We start from the raw sequence: 18,295 nt of genomic DNA on the forward strand, positions 1-18,295 counted from the left end.
TTCACAACACAGCATGTGCATCACAAAGGCTATTTTGTTTTTTGCTTTTGTGAATATTTTACTCTTCTTTTTCTTGGCTAGCAAAGACTCACAGTAAAAAAAAATACTGATTGAATCTTTCTAATCAATGTTATTTTAGTTTACCTGCTAATTAGGCTCTCCAAAGGCTGACAGTCATCAACTGCTGAGTCCAGTACCATCGCAAAATTTTGGCTTTTAAAGGCCCAGCATCACGGAGCACAAGAAAAGTAGTATGTCCCCTCAGAGTTGCTGTAAGACAGGAGTTGCTGGTGACACAAGGGAGAATTTGTTGCTGCACAATACACTTACGTTACGTCTCCATATCCTCTTTATTTTCTCATTGTATTTCTTTTCCGCTGGCTGCTGAGTTTGTCTCAATCACGCCATTGTTACTTAGCATTTTCTTAGCTTGCCTTCCTCAGTATAGCTAGCCCGCTAACTTTGTTTCACGCTTCAACAGCTCAGTCACAGACATGTGGTGTGTAGATGCAGACCCTTTTTAATCCCGGCACAGAGATGTATGTCGGCTGTAGATCTGACTTCCTTCACTGAGTTGGAGGTTGCCGTCAGACAACAGTGGGAAACGGCGGTAACCACAGTGGTGTTAATGAGCAACTCCCGCCTTGAATTCAGAAACACATAGTAACCCAATGTATTCCAGTAATAAACTGTTTTAGCAGTGCTTCCACCACTATATTAGGAAATACAGCTCTAAAACAAAAATACATTGTAAACCAAAGTATAGTCATAATATCTGTCAGAAAGAATTGCAGTAAGATTTTTTTTTTATTACTAGTCTGTGGGCCACCTTCATGTATTGTTACTTAAATAAAATTGGCATGTAAATCTTCCATAGAAACCAGATGAGCTGTAAGGAAAAAATCCCAGATTTCATCCTGGAGTGTGGTGTCACAGAGCCTCTCGTTAATGGAGGACTTTACCCTGCACTTCTGCTCTGCTGACAGAAAAGTACAATGTGGATGGATGGGTTATTTACTTACAGAGAGATAGTGTTTACCACTCGACTCGATATAAACGGGTATGCTACTGCACTTCCTGTCATTAGTTAGAATAACATCAACAATGCCTGCCTAATTATTGTTGGTATTGTGTCTGTGAGTCATTTCACAGTTAGCCGCCCACTCCATAGCAAGATGATTTAATGTTAATAAGCTCTGCTATGATGGAACAAACACTTTTAAGGGTGATGTTATGTGGGAGATAGATGTGCAGTGAGCATCTGCTTGGGGTTTGAGAGTGAATGTGCGTGTGTCTGTGTGTGTGTGTGTGTGTGTGGGTAGGAGGGTACAAGGAAAGGTGATATCTGTAGTGCTAATGTAGCAGATGTAGACAGATTGCCATATGTGCCACAGTGCGGCTAACTAAATCCTCATTTGCAACAAACCAGCCTTCGACATTGTTTTTTTTAATTTTCTCTCAGAAAAAGCAAATATGAGATGACGTGAATTCTGACAATATTTATTGCCAACTGGATTGAGTTCTGCGACTATCTTCAAGCAAATTAAAAGTCTCAAATTCACCAGTCTAGTCTATTTTTCCACATATTCTGACCATGTAACATTAAAACCTGGTGAGTTTAAATGCTGATTTGCTGAACTTGTCAATTATTTCTATGTTACCTCTCAACTAGAGTTACCATTTCTCCTAGAATATGACACTTTAAGTCACTCTTCTTGTGCAGCTGCCTGGCAAGTTGATCGTGATAATTAATACTGCTCATTAATGGCTGGAAACACATGGAACATTTTAAACTGCGACTTGAGTCATGCAGCAATTAATCGCAGCCCTGTGGCAAATTAAACTGGTTTGTGTGATAATTTTATGGATCCGGTATTTTTTCAAACTACTGTATCATGATTAAAAACAGCTCATATCTCCTACGCACTGCCAACTGCTTGAGAGAAACATGAAAACTCCCAACAAAAGTTTTACTTGCTTGAGATGCATAACATGAGACACTTGACAGACACAAACAGGATTTGTCAGCCCCAGTGAGTGGTGTCTGGGCTGCCAGCATTAGCAGTGACAGCTGACTGTCACTCTTGATGCTACGCTGCTAAATGGGAATACGATCCATTACCCGGATTGTTTTTGACTCTGTCTTGGGCCCGACTGGCCATGAAGGTAACAGCGATAAGCTTTACAGAGGCATCATTGTCAGCTTGAGCTCAATATTTCTGCGGTCCCGCCTTCATTTTTGAGGTTAGTTTGTTGTCTGAATTGTCCATTGTCCAATGTTAATATCTATTATCCCTGAACTAAGCTACTAACGGATAAAAATAAGATCATATTTTATTTTACATGAAATTGACATTGTTATTACCAAATGCCTCAAGTGCAGTAACAATAGCATGCACAACATAACCTGCTACCTTGGATTAATGTTGTTGATAAAGTCATTATATCTCAAAACTAGAAATGCACTCAATAGAGCGCAAACCTCCGCCATGGCCAAACAGTCTCCTTTAATTCAGTCAAGCTTCATCCGATGTCAATCAGAGGGGAGATTTTAACCTAGTTAATCAATCGTGGATGCTGTTGTTCTCTCACACGGATACAAAAAAAATTAAAGTATGAAATGCGAAGATGGGTCGCCAGATATATTGGGCAGCGATTAATATACCTGGGAGGACCACCTAAGTAAAATATATGTGTGGGAAACACATATGGATATAGTTTTAAAACTGTGAGAGATACATTAGAACTGATGGTACCTTTTGAATCCTCATTATCTCAACTGCATGTTGGTATAGTCCCATGTGTTACCATATAGCGAATGAGAAAAGACCCTCAATAAAGATATATTAAAATCTGGTTGTTTATGTTAGGATCTGCATCAAATTTTACTCAGTCATAGATAGCAGCCAGGTTGATACACCAGACTTTATTCATCAAGATTCATGCATTATTCCCTGAGAAATTAACACAATGTTAAAAGAATCTTGCAATGTTAAAGACAGTGAGAAGAAATTCCCGGATCTGTCCCTTTATCCAGATCCGCACCAAAAGTTAATGGGGTCTATTCTGGGTCACAACCCATCCTCCATCCAGGTTTCACAGGAATCTGTTCAGTAGCTTTTGTCTAATCTTGCTAACAAACCAACCAACCAAACAACAAACTGGGGTGAAAACATCACGTCCTTGGTCCAAGAAACAACAACAACAAGAAACTGTTTTACTTTCACTAATGTCGTCATAAATATAAAGGGCAAACTCTCATACAATATGCAACACTGGATGTCAAAAAGCCTGTAATTGTAAGTAACTAAACATTAAAATGAAGTTCCTCCAGGACCTTTCCAGTGTGCAAAACATCCACTGGGTCAATGCCATTAAACAAAACATAATGAGAAAGTTTTTGGCTCCCACGACTGTACAATAGATTGCCATCCTAGCTACAGTGCAATCATCGTGTTAACCTCTCACCCGGACAAATGTGGATACATCAAAACAGTACTTTCATCTTTATGATGAAAGCATCACAGGGTTATGGGGTTAATGCTAACGCTAAGGAAACAACACTCAAGAGGCAGAGAAAGTATTTTGTTCAGCATCATCCCACTCGATACAATCCAAATGAATTTAACTCATCACATTACACCTAATGGACAGTTAGCAATAAAATTGACTTTGACTTTTGATTTCATGAAATTATACATATTTTTGATTTTTAATGAACATTGACAAAGCAAGCGCCTGACCTCACATCTACATACAGTTTTTTTTTTTTTTTTATTAACCTTTAAATACCACCATTGCTCTTTCAAATATTCACACTATCCACTGTATCTCATCATTCAGCGTTGCAGTCAGATACTGTAGGTATTTAAGGCCGGTGACAAGTATTCTCCAAACCTTTGGTGATCACAACAGGTGATGTTGAGAGAGAAGTAAGCATTTGTTGTCTGTATTCACTGGAGGCAAAATCACTTACTCTCACATTATTTGCTCACAGCTGTTAGGAATTAAATGAAGGGATAAGCTTTCCCTTGTTTGAATTTGAAGAGAAAAAACACAACCACAGAATACTGTATTGTGAAAATCTTATGCAGGATGTCTCTCATGTAAGACAAAACATTTCTTGCTCTTCGATTTTTGCTTTACTCATAAAAACTGATTCTACAAATGAGACCCTCGTACCACATATATCATCATTTTATCAGTTAAAGTAATTTACTAATAGGATGCCGTCACTGTAGATCTTCTGTCTTTCCTCTCACCTACTCTGACTCATCTCTAGGCATCTGTCAGCTTGTGATTCTGTGATCACATGGTTTATCAGAGGTGATCCAAATGCATTTCACACATTCAGATTCCCTCTTGGCACCTCATTCATATACTGTATATCACAGCTACCATCTACCCTGAAGATCTCCCAAGCATTGGTGATGCATTAACAAAAATCTTGCCATTCATTTGGTCTTATAATGCCATTCGAAGGTGCAATAATATGTGACATGTGATAATGTTAGTAATGACCTGAGATGGATAATGAGGCCAGTGTCAGGTATTGATGTGTCAGGTTAGTGTCCCTGCTGATCTTCACTGTGAGGTGGTTATTGTTGGTATAAATTGGCTCTCCTGTGTTTAATGCGCAGGAAAAATCAGTTGCAGGTCTGTGTCACCTTGTCTCAGAAACAACACCTCTACAGATGCCGTCAATTCTGATATCCAACCGTTTCTGCTTATTTTCTCCTCTTTCTGTTGGCAGGGCTCACTGCTGTGACAACCCACTTAACGCATTTTCACTTACTTGTCATACCTGAACTGGCCTCAACCTCAGCAACAAGCAACTCTCCTCCACTCTAAAATTGGATGAGTGAGCTTAGTTATAATAATTTTTGGATTCATATATTAATTAATTTGGCATTTACTGTTGATGGGGTTGCAGTCCATGTCACATCCACCGTAACTGTTAAAAGCAGTCTGTAGGGTTAAATTAGTTTGTTTTTTTTCATGTTTGTTTTTTTAAATTGATTTTATAGGTCACTATTTGGTAAAAGTGCAGATTATTATATTATTATCTGTTTTGTACTGTATGTACTGTTGATTCATGTCGTGTTTTATGTAATTTATACTGAGTGTGTGCATGTTAAAAAAGGTCTTGCTATTTAAGGACGTGCCTAGTCACCTACCCTATTTAGAGAAAATAACATTGTTCGGTAACACATCATAAGTAAATGGTAAAGTTAGAGTATATTAAACTATAGTTAACAGCTATTTCACTGTTAACAGACGATTAAATGCTTTATGAACCATTTAGTAAGCCATTGTTAATTATAAAGTTGCAAAGTCCACGCCTACAGAAGCTCCACTCTCCCACAGAAAACACTGCTCCTGAAGTGCCTGAAATGCCTCGCCAGTAGTCCTTTAATTCTGTGATTTTGTGACATCACACTGTGTCACCATGTCAACATTTACATCATTCAGTAAATTAATTTAGCACAGCTGCTCTGTTGTTGTTAGTGGTACTGGGTGTGTGAGCTGGCCAATTAGAGCACACTGGGTATTGTGCGTTAACAAACTATAATAACTAAACTAAAGTTTAATTGGCTATACATTTGCCATGTATTAAGGATGGTTAACATAAAGTCTTACCTTATATTGCAATGTATATTTCATTTTATTTATTTTCCGCTTGTGAACATATTCCCACAATACAAGCCTGTCATGTTTCATAGATAGATATGTGAACATCTTAATTTGTTTAATTTGATATACAGTATGCATGTGGATCCTCCTATACATCTATCTATATATGTGTATGTGGGTGTGGTGTGAGTTTTGTGTTTGTTTAACCTGTGCACCGGCCACTCTATCTCCCCTGAACACCTTGAGGTCATATCAGCCCTGTGCCGGACAGGCTGGCTGGTTCCCATTTAGATTATGGATGGTTATTACTGCCTCCCGGCTGCCAGTCAGATTAAACCAATATGTCCCGGGATGGAGGCTCATCGTACAACAGAGAGGACCTTCTTCCAGGGAGGAGGAGGGGCAATTTAAATAAGTCATCTCCACAACGTTACATGTTTTACAAATGCATTAGTGCAGTCTCATGATTTATACCTGTGCCAGGTGTTTGCTGCATCCAATGGAACAATATGTTCAATAATGTCCTTGTCTGTCCTCCTGCTTATCTGCTGTATATATCTATTTATCATAATAGCATGAGGACTATAACCACTATAACTGCATTGTCTTTCACTTTTTTACAATCCCATGTAACCTATCAAGTCAATTATATATAAACTTGTATTTTGTTGGTTAGCAGAATAGTTTTGTTGCTAAATAATGGATAATATTAATGTAAGCTGTTTGCTGTTATGTATGCATACAGCTCTAGTCTGAAGATGGAGTTTAGTTTCCACTACTTAGAAAGACATAATGGACATTAAATGAATTGCTCAATGTTTATATCGCAGCATTTTTTGAGACACAGTATAGGTAGCAAGCACACTCCAGTGCTGTTTAGAGATTCATTATATACAGGAACTGTTTATGGCCCCACTGCTGAGGGAAATTTGCTGGTCTTCTGGAAAAGCAAATTGAAAGTTGTAAGATTTACAGGAATTTATAAACGAAAACATTTCAATGCTCAAAGAAAGTCTCCTGTTGCCGGGATGTGACTTTTTCTGTCTTTGTTACAGAGTGTAAGTACCAGCAGAGTACCACTTTCCTGCTATCGTAGCAGTTTGTTATCTTATGCTTTTCTTTCTTCCTTCTTTGGCAGCTTTGTTTACAATATTAAAAGCATTTCCAGCAGAATATTTGTAGCAGTGGCTTCAACAGCAGGATGAGACAGAGGCAATGTTCCAAGACTGATTAGAATTACAATAAAATAATAATAACAATAATGAAACTAGTGTGGCACTCAGTAGAGCACATACCTCCGCCAAGGCCCAACAGTCCCCTTTAATTCAATCAAGCCCAATTCAGTATCAGACTCAATATCACTGTATCACTCTAAATTATAAACCACCCTTAACGGCTTAACCATAATTTAAGCTCATCACATCTAGGACATCAAATCGCACTCATTAATGAGACCAGCCATCTAAAAATGCCAGATTTTTTTCATGCTTTATTCCCTGAGAAAATGTTGAAAAATTGCCCCATCTCGCGAGAAAAAGATCCTGGATCCATTTATCCAGATCAGCCCCAAAAGTTAATGCAGCCTATTCATGGCTGAGACCCACCCTCTGTTAAACCTTCATGGAAATCTGTTCTGTAGATTTTGTGTAATCCTACGGACAAATTGACCAACCAACAAACAGATGGGGGTGAGGTGACTCATCGGCGGAGGTGATAAAACTCGGTACAGAAAAACCTTTAGAATACCCACCTTTAAACTCAACCCTGATCCATTTGGTCCTACCAAAAACTACACATGTTTGATTTATTATTTAAGAACAGGCAGCTGAAACTACTTGGTTAAGGTTAAAGAAACAACATGTCAAGGGGCGTGACGGGGCATGAACCATGCTCATGTGTCAGAGCCACACACCTTATTAACCCAACGGGGGACTTCTTCCTTTGGAGGATTTGCTGCAACAATATTCTTTCAGGAAGGTTTAAACATCGGTCATGTTAAATGTCTCACAGAGGTCTGCTAACAACCCAGATTTGCCACACGTCACATGATATCCTTGAGATTACACCAGTTTTTATCAGAAGCTGTGTAGTAGAGATTTTCTCAATGTGGGTGACCGACTGAGGAATTACAAGTGTGCTGTTTGACTATTGCAGTAGAGGCAAACACTCCTCTCAACTCATAATCCACTCATTAAATAGGGAGTATGTTTTCTCTTGTCAGACAATAATAGATTAACAGTGATGTTCATTTCAATGGGAAATAAACCGTCTGATGCAACTCGCATGGGCTGTTTCGGCTTATCTACTGTATATGGAACACTAACGACTGAAGAAATACATTTTGCCAGCCCACTGTGTTGTACAACTAACAGTGTTTTATGTACTCTTATGATTCACCACTTCAGCACTTGGATGAACAAAAAAACAAAAAGAAATACTTTTATGTATCTCCATCTTCTCAGCATGTGTATTTATGTGTGGGTGTGGATAGTTGTCTGCACTCTGAGAGATGTTGTTCTTCTTTTTGTTTTCCATTGTGTGTGTGCACATTATATACAGCGTCTGTGGGCTTGCATGTGCGTGATGGTGAGAGAGGAAAGGAAATGGCAGAAGGAGAAGCCACTACGTTAAGTGAAGCGTGCAATGTGCTTGGATTTGGGATTCCACCCGCCCGTGTGCACGGGAAAACAAAAAAAAGGGGGAGCTCCTGCTGCCAGACAGCTGAGTAGTTATGAAGCTGTTTGGCTCTGGCTCTCTGGACTTTTATTTAGGCTTTCGCTCACATTTAAAGCAGTGTTAAAGGCTGCAGTTCGCTCTTTTATTCTGTTTATCACAATGGCGCCTAAGTGAATCACTTTCCCCTCCGGTTTGCAGATGCTGAGAAAGATTCACGGCTGCTGTCTGAGTAGGAATGATTTATTCCGGGGGTGTCCTAAGTTTGTCAAAACAGTAAACTCAGGTTGTCATCTCATAGAAACACTAAATACTGACCCCCCAGAATAAGGGACCACATAAAATTAGATTGCCAATATAAAAGTTTTTAAAACCCCTTTGAGGGCACTTTGAGAAGTGATGTTATTGCCACATCCAAAAACACCACAGGGAATGCAAACTGACAGAGTACTGATGTTTGGTTCGTGAAGAGAAGAAAAATCGACTTGCGCACGCCTTGGAAATGAGACTCGATTAGTTTTCTGAGATACTTTTGGATGCATTTGCTGCAGCATGAAACGCCGGCATCCATAACTGTCTCGCTGTCAGCCTCATGATCTATGTGGCCTTAACCCTCTCCATATGCTAATACCTGATTAGTATTCAGCACTGTGGATGAAAACATGTACATGACATTGAATCATACTTCAATTAAGTTAGCTCTTTGGTAGGCTGTATCATTAGCTATCGAGAAATAACAGGCGTGCATAGTTGATAAGGTCTTCAGAGCATTCAAACCCCAAAACATTCATGCCCATCCATCCCTCTATTGAACCCTTCCAAGGGAATCGTTTCATCATGTAACACATTAATGATCATCCCCAACAGTGATGACAATCTTATTTATCACCCCGTGCATGCAAGCAATGCCCTTGGTCCTTTGCCTCTGTAGCTGTGTCCAGCTTTCAGGCCCATTTTCAGAGCAATTTTACGAGTGATGATGGAGATAGAGGATTGCGGTAATGACGGTAGACAGGCCAAATCTCAGCCACAGAGCTGGACTGGGGCTTAGTAGCCAGGGATGAAGCAAACAAGTATGTATGCCACAGGGGCTAATCCTACACTGGTCCAGAATGATGAACACATATTAGTTAAAGGCCACCGACCAGGACGTGGCATTGTAAGAGCGTCTGAATGGGGGATGGGCTGTGACACAGTGCCAGCTTGGTGGCAGCAGTGTGGAGTATTTCTGCTGGCAGGGTGTAGTTACCTACAGGTAGCAGGTGTGTCTGGCTTCACATAATGCACGCTCCTTTGGATTACACGTCAAAAGTAAGTGCACATATGGTAGCGCACAGTGCAATTAATGCTGCGGTTGAATCAGCAGCGTTACGTGCAGCTGCAGCGGTGAAGACTGTGACATAGTTATGAAAAAAGCTAATATAATTTTTCTCTCTCTCCCCTCCTCCCTCTTTTTCTCCTCCGTGTCCCAACAGCAGCAGATGGTGAGGAACCAACTTCAGCAGGTGGGAAATTTTTATGCTTGGTAACGTGATTTCCCTTCATTTGCGTGTGTGTGTGTGTGTGTGCATGACTGTGTGCGAGACGGAGGGTGGGGGAGAGCTCTTCCAGTTTCTAAATCTTGGCCGAGCCCCTTCCTTCCTTCATTACCACGGACTCTAATTCCTGTATCGACTCACTGATCATGCCTGGTCAGCAGCACTCATGATTATATCATTTTGTAGCTCGGTTCATAAGGCAGTCCTCGTGTAATAGTGTGACTGAAGAGAAATACCTCTCGTCTTTGTCTGGCACAGATTTTTGAGATTGTTTTTTTCAGAACCTCACATTCCAATTCAGTCCAGTGATTGCTTTAGCTTGATTGCTTTTCAGCGCAAGTGGAATTTTCTGAATACCTGAGCAATGAGCGTAATTTCTTGGGCTGTTTTTTAAATTGTTCCAACTGACTTTATAATCCATTAACTTAAAAGTAGCATTAATATAGAGCAATTTCTATATCTGGAAACCTTACTGTCTTTGATCTAAAATAATGTATTGCATGCTTGAATGCTTCCCATTAGCATCAATCTGAATGTGCAGTGTATTGCATCCCTAAGGAGTGCACTGAGTGTGTTTTGTACTGCTTTTATTTTATGCAATGCGATAGGCAGTAAAGACCTTTGAATTATCACAGACGATTCTTTTTAAAATCATCTTCCTTATAGAAACCATATTTGGTATTCATAGGTATCGCTTCTCATTATTGAAAGAACTAATGTAACGAGAGTTTCATTACAAAAGCAAGACCACAGAGGACAACAGTAAACAAGAACCTGATTTATCTTCATCAGTGATATAATTAAAATGTCACTTCACATCCTGAGGAAGTACTGCAACTGAATACAAACTTCCTCGTTCTAAGTGCATCCTCAGCATCTAATTGTCTTTGTATGCGTTTCTTTCATTAATATTAATCGCTGCTTGTTTATGTGAGATCAAATGGGTTAAAACAAGACTGATTTATTTAGATAAGACATAATATCCCAGAAATCAAAGCGGTTTGTTGTTGCAGCGCCGAGCTTGGTGTCATCTCGTGCTCTTATCAGTTAGTCACACAACAAACACATGTATACACGCATGCATCCAGACACATAAATACATAATCTGAATATTCATTTTTGCTATGGCTTAACTTTAAAAGAAACCTTTTCAATTGAACCAAAAGTGAATATTGTAAAGTTTATTATCACACAAAAAAATTAATGAATTAAAAATGCTCTTTTAAAAAGCCACATGGAAATGTCAACCTTGAAGAAAAAGACAGAACGCACGATTCAGATTTAATCATCCGGTGGCATAAATGTCACACAATAGTCAGATTATAGAGCTTAAATTCTCCAAGACGACATATGGGAACGGAGTTTAATGACTGTTGCAGACAATACAGTACAGTATGTACAGTATGTCACTCCTACTTAAAGAATAATACGAATGCCAACTGTGCACATACTGTAAATCATTTCCAGGTATTTATAATGTGTAATTATTCAGTCTAAATCTACTTCTGTCTGCTGCTAGCAAGAATAACTGCAATAAATCCTGTTAACAAAGCTACTTTCTTCCTCTTTACTGAACACATTTCAGATAACAGAGAGCAAACAGCACAAGAACAAATTATCTAATCTGAAAATGACCCGAATTAGGTGTGACTTGCGACCACTGACCTGGAACTGGACTTAGAGAGAAAATAGGACAGAGCGATGCAGAGGACCAAATCACTCATGACAGCTTTGAAGAATTTACCATATCAGCTGCCACTTCACAGCTGCCGTATCTTTAATCTACATATTCACACCCTTTGTCTGCGCATACACACGCATTTGTCCTGCATTTCTGTCGCACCAGTGTGCTTCTCTGTGTCTTTTGTCCATGCACGCTGGTCCACCACCTATATGGCATCCGCAGCTTCTATTATTTGAGAGTTTGAGAGGAAAAATCTGCCAAGTGTGCTGAACGTGACAGAATGTAGAATTTCATTTCGCACTCCGCCCCGATGCAGTAATAAAATGAGGAAATTTGCTACACTTTATCTGCAGTATAAGATGTGGGAATCTGTCTTTGCATCTTGGAAAGTCTGTTCATATTGTAAGAAATGAAAAATTCTCGAGTACAATAAAAAGTACAAAGGACAATGTCTTGCTGCACCTTCACTTTTTGCTGCAAAAAATCCCACAAAGAAATAGCAGATAACTGCACCGAATCCTACACTGAATAACAATAATACATGTGTCTGAGTGAGCATACAGTAGGCTGAAGTGCATCACCTTGTTTACTGTGTTTCATAGTGCAGTGGGAGACATGATGTTGCATATTAGTTACATTACTACCACTTTGTTTCTTTTTATTAATTCATGAATGTGATCTTGAATGTCAATTTGTTAAATGAGCATCCTTTCTTAATTGAGTCTGATTAGACACACACACAAGCACACACACAAATATGCTTGTTAAAAGTACACGCACATCTTTTTTCTCTCTTTTTATAAGCAGGAAGTGGTCACGGGTATCTCGTGATGCATCAAGAGACTCGACTACTCAAGTATCCACATTAAGAAACATGTTCCTCTTCAGCATCCATCCTCTCAGAAGTGTCTTTCAGCTCTCAGTTCTCCCAGTATAAGAGCTCATTAATGTTTGCAAGAATAACACAAGTACAAAGTTCCTTTCTCTACATTAAGAATCTCAGTATAGTCTCTGATTATAGACGGTCAGAAAGAGAGAGTGATGTAACAGTCATCTACTTGCTTTCACTTGAGAGACAAAAACTCTTCTGAAGTGTCTTCTGAAGCCTGATGTCCCTCTCACTAGGAATAAGTTTGATGTGTGTCGTTACTGTACATTTGGAAACACTGTATTTTATGCATATATTACACATTATATATTAAATATTAGAGCAGGGTTGATACTTTTGGAGCAGATGCCAACACCTATATTAGGGAATTAAAAATTATGATATCAATATTTGCAAATGTTTTGCAATGATCAGTCAAATGTGGCTATCAGACACTTTTTGTGTAACAGAGGCAGGATATTTTACAGTGCAACAATCAGCTTTGTGCACGGAAACGGAAAATTTCACTGGGAAATATAATAATTATAAATTACCGCAATCATCTTTTTCTACTTTATCTCTAAAACTATATACCACAAGTGATTAAATCCTTGAATAAATCCTTAAATAGAAATGCGTAAAATCTTGATCTGATCTGTTTTCTTTTTGGGGCTCCTTCGAGCGGGTCTGGTCCGTGACATTTTATTATTTAATTTAGTTCCATAATGCACTGAGGTTGGTTTTATTTATTATATGTATTTATTTATATTTTGAATATTGTGAGACAGTTTTATAACTTGTGTCAATTAAGCCCGCTTAAGTTTCATGTTCTTATTTTATCATTTGCAGGATCTGTTTTTCCGTACGGTGATAATGAATAACCTAACCTAACATGACCTGATAAAACAGTTGATAATATCAGCCGGGCTCAATTAAATGCTATATGTGCTAAACTTGCTGTGAGAATTCACTGCTAGTATGTAGTTTTGAGAAAATAAGCATCTCATCTGCTGCACTATCTTTGAGAAGTAGCATGAAATTCAAGGCTACTACATTTAGCACATTTCTTTGTGTAAGTCAAATATGTTTTGCACTGAAAAAAAGGTTATTTTAATTGAATTTTTGGCCTCACATCCGTCTTTAAAACCACAGTGATCCTGCTTTTGAAAAAGAAATGTTGCTGTTACTCATGCTTACAGTGGCCTCTGTGGTATGCAGGGTGCAGTTCTTGGAGGACGCTCCATGAAGGGTAGGCTCTGTCTTCCACGCAACATCCACAAATTGAACTATTCCAAAGCCCATTGCAAGGGCAGCACAGATCTAATTTTTTTCACAGTGTCATTTTTTCTGCAAAAGGTCATTCAAAATGTAACCTGATATTTACGTCACTGTAAGGCTGGAGGTGCCCTGACAAATACTATAAATGTGGTTTGAGCATGCACGCTCAGAATACCACGGATGCCACCGAGACTTGAAGGAGCATAATTGAGCCTCAAGATTAAGAGGATAACTAACAGTCTTTACCGTTCCTTGGTGTCAGCTGCTCTCTGATTATCTTAAATCTTATTAAGTTAGAACAAATTTCTTTCACAAAACACAATTTGTCATTGCTCACGATCATTAAAATCAGGAAAATATGTTTGTAGGAGAAAACCTTTGGGAGGCAGGGACGACGCTCTGACATTTTCATGGCATTTAGTCTCTGACAAGACAACCTCCATTTCTCTGAATCTTCCAAGAACGTCGCTGATCTTCAATGTGACCTCTTCATTTTGACATATATTTGACATATTCCAAACCATCCTGTTACTGCGTGATTGTTACTTATTTCAATTCTAAGTGCATTTGTCCGACATTGTCAATTGCTGATGGGCTGAAATGGCAGCGTGGCAAGGGCACGGGAGAATAGGAAGCGAAAGATTCGCTAAAAGCATGAACGTAGCGCCCCTCATGCTGAGAGCACTGATGTAATATTGGTGGTGCGGTGCCAACTTTCATCAGTCGAGGTGAAGGATGGGTGCAGTGACCATGAGCCGTGAACCAGTGAAGCCATCGTAGAAAAAGAGGCTGCGTTAAAATAGATTTGACACAATTAGGCCATGTCAGATTTCTCTGTGATGTGGCTGGGTGCACATTCAGAGCTGAGGAGCCTCGATGTAAATTTCACCCTTCTTCGGGCAGGTAAAATGTGTCTTTTTGAAACGATTTTGTAAAAGGTTAACAAGGTGGTTGACGGGCCGGCTTGTCACTGTTAACTCAGCACTGTGTGAAATGGGGAGACTGGAAGTGGAAGTCAGTAGACAAATTCATTTTCAGGACAGTTTTTCATTCCGGTTGTGTCATTTAATTATCTAATGAATCTTCTTGAAATGAAGGTTTTTCAATACAGGTAGTGGGGAAGTGTTGCTCAGTGCAGCTGTCAGTGGAGGACTGAGTCATGTGCAAATGCTTGTTTGTGGTTAGTAGGAGTATTAAATTAAAGGCACCTCCTCCACTGCTGCTGTAAATGGTCAGTTGGCTGCACAACCTGATTTACTTCACTGACAAAGAATTACTGACTCCTCCTTGATAAAGATTTCTGCCGATCCCAGACCTCCTCGTGAACCTAACCTATGGGTTGAACACATGAAAAGACTCCTTTCTTTATCCCTGTATTGAGTAATCAGTGAAGTAGCTTGGTTACTTTAATACATCTTTTATATAAAAATGTCTCTGAGTCTTTATAATAGAGAAACAGAATGAGCAAAAGGCTCAGTACCTGATTATATCCCTCTTGTGAAATCTGAAGCATCTCTGTTTCAATGGTGCATCATTAAATTTAGTATTGTGAACTATATCAGTTTTAAAGGGTTCAGTCATAAGGTGCAGCATAAAAAAAAATTAGCATTCACTTGTACATTTGGAACAAGCTAATGTTTGTGACAGCTGTCAGCTCAGATGTAAGAGCACAATAAGTCGACTTAACCCTGAAAATGTCAGGCCTTTGTGATTGATCTGCGAGGAAACAAAGGATGCTTTCCCGTGTTTAACTATTGGTCAGGTTTTCACAGCTGATTGATTGGACTCTGTTTGTAGCCAGGCAAGAAATCACAGCGCTCGTGCCGGACACAACACAGGCTCACATCAATCAACCGGGCTGAGCGTTGGCTTGTATAGCAGAGCAGCAGCTGACATTCACACAAGGAAGCTGCCAACATTTCCTCAAGACATGCATCACGCATAGACACACACAACTGACAAAGAGAGCATCCTGACAGCCTGACGAGATCTGCTCAGATGACACACAGTGTCCACCTCCTCGCCTTTTCTGGAAAAGTCGCTGTTTTTTTCTTGTTTTTTTCCTTTGTTGAGTATGTCTTCATGTCGAGTCTTATGTCCTCTCGTCTCTGCTGCTTCCACCGTGCATTTGTCACTCCTTTATGCGTTCATCTTGAAAAATGTTCAGTTATTGCAGTGAATTAATCAATTTATTTCTTTAAAGCGCAAATGGACAACTTCTCAACTTCCCACCCCTCCTAGCGCTTCCCTGTGGTATTACTGTTGGTGCCACTGTTGAAAAGACAGCGTTAGCAACATCGCTATCGCAGCCAGGCGAGTGTCCAAAGTAAAAAAAAACAACCGTAAGAATCCCTATTTGACCGAGAAACCCAGATGTCAGTGATACCAAAAAGCAGAGTATAATGAGGTTTTATTACTTACTGATCTAGTAGAAAGAATGCCAGGTTTGAAGCATGGTTACAAGGGGAGACACATTTTAGTGGGGTTATAGACACAACTAGGGTACTCTCCATTGAGTGAATGCTGATCCGTTCACTTTAGTATTGCTTGGATTTCTATCACTCTCCAGCTTCACCTTCTTTGCCTCCTCAATCAACGGGGTTTTTCTTCTTTTACATTGTAGACTTTCCACAGATATTCAAGTTGTTCCAGCAATCCGATGTTACGACACCTATTCTTGCTTTGGTTGTGCAATGGCAAATGCAATTCCTTCGCATTGTAATTTGACTGATCGAGTCTTGTGGCAGACTAAATAGCATAGGGAAAGCAAGACACATAGGGAACCAATCCATATGTGGATGTCATTTTTCTACAGCCAAAAAGTTTTCTATTGCCAGCTTCAAACATAAAATAATACTTTATTTCACACAATGGAAATAGATGCATAGATAATATAATACCACAGTATATGTTTGTTAATTGTTTTCTGGAGGTTTCAAAAAAGTGATTGTAGCAACAGCAATTCGACATGGCGATTCCCTGTTGGTTAGGTTAGTTTGCATCTTCTCAATGGAGTCATTTTTTATGTAGATGTAGATGTCTAATTTTTTGTGTGTTTCCAAATGTAACTGCTGCATCTGATTTGGATTCACAAGGCTTTTGCAGTCCATCAGGTTTTGGCATATTTTTCAACACATAGGGTGTAAAATATTCAGTGTTTCCATCACATTTTTCGTTTTGAATTTTTACTCAGCTCCATAAAGGACAGTATCAGTAAATCAGTCCTTTAATAATATTGGTTTGTAATATTTTGGATATTACCCTTTGTATCTAAAAAAAAACACATTTTCGGATTCAAAAGTAGCTTTCATAGAACGTGCTTTCTTTGTATCTTGACTCTCTCTCTCCCTCTTCCACCTCCTTCCTTCCCTCTCTGCTTTTTTCAGCTTTCTGCGCTCTCCATTAGGGAGGCTGTGAGAGCCCCTTGGTGCGACTATAGATCGTCACGTCAAAACAGCCCTGAAACCTGTCACCCCACTCTCCCTCAGAGAGCAGGGCCTCTATAAAAGCTATTATACGTTTCTCTGTTCAGCTGATTAGCCACCACTCTCATTATTACTGATACAGGTCCCGGCTTTGAAATGGCATGACTTCGATAGGATTAACTCCGTTGTAATTCATATCCAGAGGCCTACTAATTTCAACCAGAGACCAATAATAAGATTGCTAGTGGTGTTTATTTATTTATTTCCTTTACTGAGTTCATTTCCAGCCCAAACATTTTCTGAGTCGGGGCTAGCCTTAAATGGTTGAGCAGATGATGTAGTATACGATCCAAGGCCGTACCCGTTGACTTGACATTGTCGAATTTTGCACTCATGGCTGTTCATTTGTCAAATTGACTTAAGAGGGCATGATAGTCTCACCCTTGAGACTTCTTCTTGTTGCTTATCACTTAAAATGAAATAAGAGACCTGTCAAAGCACAGTTTACCTGTCAACGGTAAAATATGACAGTAAAGACACTACAATAGGAAATGCATCAAGAGGCAGGAAGCTTTAAAAAAGGTCTTGTGGAATCAAATTTGTTCTCCTTCTCCTGGTTCTTGTGTTGACAGACTTCTAGAAGCTTCGGACAGATCATAAGTCACCACACAAACCACAGGCTTTCTTTTCACTTAATGTTCAACATGTGCTGAGCTTTAGCCAAGTTTGCATTAATATCCGATGGGAGACTTCTAAAGTTTTCCAATCCAATCTCAATCTCAAGTTTTGACAGCCTTGTGGCAGCGCATAACTCGATGTTTAAAAGATGAGACAGCTATTGGCAGGCCCCTGAGTTATGAAACCAATAACCGTGCATCAAGGCCTTGTCATTTACATTTGGCCACACGCTGCAGGTTAGTCTGACAAGATTTCAGATGGCAGTAATGTGGCATCGTGTTGTGGGCACTGCCAATGAAGTAATATATTTCTTTGATATATGAATTTGGTTGTAATGAGATTGAAAGCTGTTGTTATCACCTTTGGTTCTAAAGTAATAATTAAAAAAGAGAAGGAAAAAAAGCTCCAACTGAGTTATTAATCATAACCAGCATAACTTTTGCGATTGAAATTCCATGTTTTGTTTATAAATCCCTAAAGCATCAATTTACTAGTGGCGGCAAAGTTTCCCAGTGTT

The 18,295-nt window shown here is 39.3% G+C and overlaps 1 protein-coding gene across 1 annotated transcript in view; it reads left to right on the forward strand.

The window, feature by feature from the left end:
* The window catches only part of LOC140995489 (EGF-like repeat and discoidin I-like domain-containing protein 3), a 126,831-nt gene that overhangs the window by 25,045 nt on the left and 83,491 nt on the right, over positions 1–18,295 (forward strand). Inside the window, exon 6 of the mRNA XM_073465493.1 lies at positions 16,041–16,079. Coding sequence (XP_073321594.1) covers positions 16,041–16,079 — 39 coding nt within the window. The remainder of the gene's footprint in view (positions 1–16,040; positions 16,080–18,295) is intronic.

This window comes from Pagrus major, chromosome 5 (genome assembly GCF_040436345.1).
Source record: "Pagrus major chromosome 5, Pma_NU_1.0".
Classification (NCBI taxonomy): domain Eukaryota; kingdom Metazoa; phylum Chordata; class Actinopteri; order Spariformes; family Sparidae; genus Pagrus; species Pagrus major.